Source organism: Pteropus vampyrus, unplaced genomic scaffold (genome assembly GCF_000151845.1).
Source record: "Pteropus vampyrus isolate Shadow unplaced genomic scaffold, Pvam_2.0 Scaffold313, whole genome shotgun sequence".
Lineage (NCBI taxonomy): Eukaryota > Metazoa > Chordata > Mammalia > Chiroptera > Pteropodidae > Pteropus > Pteropus vampyrus.
The window spans coordinates 716570-719652 of NW_011889094.1; the positions used below are offsets into that span (position 1 = coordinate 716570).

Genomic DNA, 3083 nt, shown 5'->3' on the forward strand with positions numbered 1-3083 from the left:
GGGCGGGGGCCGGGGAGCCGCGGGCTCACCTCCGCTCGTCCCTGCAGTGTGCTGTGGTCACCGACGTCTGCTTCTCGACCGGCAAGTCGCACCGCTGTGTCAACACCCGCCCTGGGTTCCACTGCCTGCCGTGCCCGCCTCGCCTCAAAGGGAGCCAGCCCTTCGGCGTCGGGCTGGAGGCGGCCAGGATGGAGAAGCAGGTGAGCCGCCTCCGCGTCATCGGCAAAGGCTTCCGAGCCGCCGGCCAGAGCCTAGAGCGACGGAGGGTGGGCGGAAAGCGAGGGCTGTGGGTGGCCGGGCTCTGTCTGCCGGCGCGGGCGGCCGCGTGGGTGCAGAGCTGTCGCCGGGCACAGGCCGTGAGAGCACAGAACTCAGGCTGGGTCTTTGTGCAGAGGGCCCGTGAGCGCCAGGTAACTGTTTCGTGAGTTAGTGGCAGCACAGCGTGTCCTGTAGGCTGGGACGCATGTTCCGGATGCTTGCTCAGCAGCTGCCACCCGTGTACCCCAGGGGATCCCCACACCCTGGCCCTGGCCTTTCCCGCCAAGCGACAGTCTCAGTGTGTGCCCTTCCTCGCAGGTGTGCGAGCCTGAGAACCCCTGTAAGGACAAGACCCACAACTGCCACCAGCACGCGGAATGCATCTTCTTGGGCCACTTCAGTGACCCCATGTACAAGTGCGAGTGCCAGACGGGCTACGCGGGCGACGGACTCATCTGCGGGGAGGACTCGGACCTGGACGGCTGGCCCAACAAGAACCTGGTGTGTGCCACCAACGCCACCTACCACTGCGTCAAGGTGAGCATGCGGGCGGGGAGGGGACGCTCCAAACCCTCCCGGCGGCACTTCCGGGCAGGGTGCCGGCGCGGCGGGCCCCGGCTCCCAGTGACAGCGCCGGGACCGCAGACTTCCTGCGCGAAGGCTCCTAGGGCGCTGCTGTGACCGGCACGTGTCCTCTGTTTGCAGGACAACTGCCCCCACCTGCCCAACTCAGGGCAAGAAGACTTCGACAAGGACGGCGTTGGCGACGCCTGTGACGAAGATGACGACAATGACGGCGTCAGTGACGAGAAGGTCAGGGCGGTGCCGTCCCAGCGCCCGCTCTCGGGTCAGGGGTCCCCGCGGGCTCCCGCACGTTCGCGTCGCTGTGGCAAATGCTGGGTTTGCGAAGCAGCCGACCATCCGGGCGCGGCTGCCCACGCGCTCCGCGGAGAACGTTGTCGGTGCCTGACCCACTTTTGGTGGCGTAAGGGACACGCCTCCCCCTCCCCGCCCCCCGTGGGTGCTGGCCGTGGGCGCGGCAGCTTTGGCCGAGACTGGTCCACTTACCTTTATGGTGACGTTCCGAGTCACCGATTTCTGAAAGATGGTTGCAAACGCGACGGTTCGATGTCGGCACACGGGCCACACCAGCAGGACGGGCCTCGCGCATTTCGTCAGCGGCGGCCCCGCACCTGGCTTTCCTTGATCCCTCGACCGATGCCCGACTCGTTGGTTCCCATGGCATTTATCCCGTGGCATCTGTCTTCCCCGCGTGGCGTGTGGTCTACCGGCCTCCCGTGGGAAGTCTGCTTTTTGCCGGGCGGAGGCACGCGTAGCAGTGACGACCTGGCCGGCGCCCGCTCCTCGCTCTCTGCGGCCGTGGCCGACCGGCTGTGGCACGGAGCTCGCGAGCGCCCGGCAGACGTCCCTGTGCCATTTCTCACGCGTGGCCCTTGCCCTTCCAGGACAACTGCCAGCTCCTCTTCAACCCCCGTCAGTTCGACTACGACAAGGACGAGGTTGGGGACCGTTGTGACAACTGCCCCTACGTGCACAACCCTGCACAGATCGACACGGACAACAACGGCGAGGGCGACGCCTGCTCCGTGGACATCGATGGGGACGGTCAGTGCCGCCCCGCGTCCAGGGCGCTCGTGTCCACGTCGGGCCGTGCGCCGGCCCCACGGCTCCTCCGCGTGGGCCGTCTGCAGGCTGGTGCGAGGCGAGGCGCCCCTCACAGGAGCCGAACTCAGCCCTTCCCGTGGGCAGTGAGGGGTCGCCAGCCTCAGGACCCCCTCCCGAGACACATGTCCAGGCCCTCGCGCCCCCTGTTCACTGGACACTCACTGCAAAGCTCCCTCAGGTTCCAGGTACCCACGGGTGGGACCCTGATACCACCAGGCCCCCTTTGTCCCGGTCCCTATACCCTAGGTGCCTGCCTCGCCCCAGCCTGAGCCCCGGGCGAGCTTCTGGCCTGACCGCGCCCCTCTCCTGAGGGTTTCTGGGTGTAACTTGGTACAACACTGACCGCTGTCCCCGCTCCAGGACAGTGACTCACGTGCCAGCATCTAGGGCTTTGGGCAGTTGGGCGTCCCCTCCGGATCCAGCTGGAGTCTATGGCCTGCGCTTCTTTGAGGTCTTATCCTACCTTCCCTGGACCCCCGGCTAACACCCCCTCCTCCCCAGGCCCCCCTGGTCAGGACAAGACAGAGCCTCGGCCTTGTCTCCGCGCTCCGCCGTGTGTGCCTGGTCCCTGATGCGGCGTCTTTGCCGTCCAGGGTTAAGTCACGTTCTTTCCTAGTTCCAATCTTGGTAGAATTCATGAGCGGTTTTTATGTTTCTTGAAATAAGGTATTTCCCTGAAAAACCCTGCCAAGCCCTGCCGTCCTCACTTTCCCACTGGCGTAGGGGACGGACGACAAGGCAGGGTACCTGGGGAGACAGCCAGCTCCCGCTTAGCGGCCATTTTCTGGACAGACATCAGGTCCCTGGACCTGGCGGGCTCCAAGACGGCCCCGTGGCGGCACAGCCGCAGCTGGCGGCATCTGGAGGCTTGAGAGCCGGCCCTGGCTTACACGAAGAGCGGCTGACCGTGAAGGGGACACTTGACGCGCCCAGCGCTCCTCACACCGTGCTGTGTCCCGAGGTCGCTTTTATTAGAAGCCGGGCTGTGACGTGACAGGAAAAGCAGCTTTCTCGGAGATCATGTGCTTCTCTTTCCTTTGGATACTGACAGATGTCTTCAACGAGCGAGACAATTGTCCCTACGTCTATAACACGGACCAGAGAGACACCGACGGCGACGGTGTGGGTGACCACTGCGA

At 65.3% G+C, this 3083-nt stretch overlaps 1 protein-coding gene across 1 annotated transcript in view; it reads left to right on the forward strand.

Annotated features, from left to right (window-relative positions):
- Positions 1 to 3083, forward strand: part of THBS2 (thrombospondin 2) — a 23604-nt gene that overhangs the window by 12330 nt on the left and 8191 nt on the right. The window contains exons 10-14 of the mRNA XM_023521740.1: positions 48 to 200; positions 577 to 795; positions 964 to 1071; positions 1725 to 1884; positions 2996 to 3079. Of these exons, the coding sequence (XP_023377508.1) occupies positions 48 to 200; positions 577 to 795; positions 964 to 1071; positions 1725 to 1884; positions 2996 to 3079 (724 nt within the window). The remainder of the gene's footprint in view (positions 1 to 47; positions 201 to 576; positions 796 to 963; positions 1072 to 1724; positions 1885 to 2995; positions 3080 to 3083) is intronic.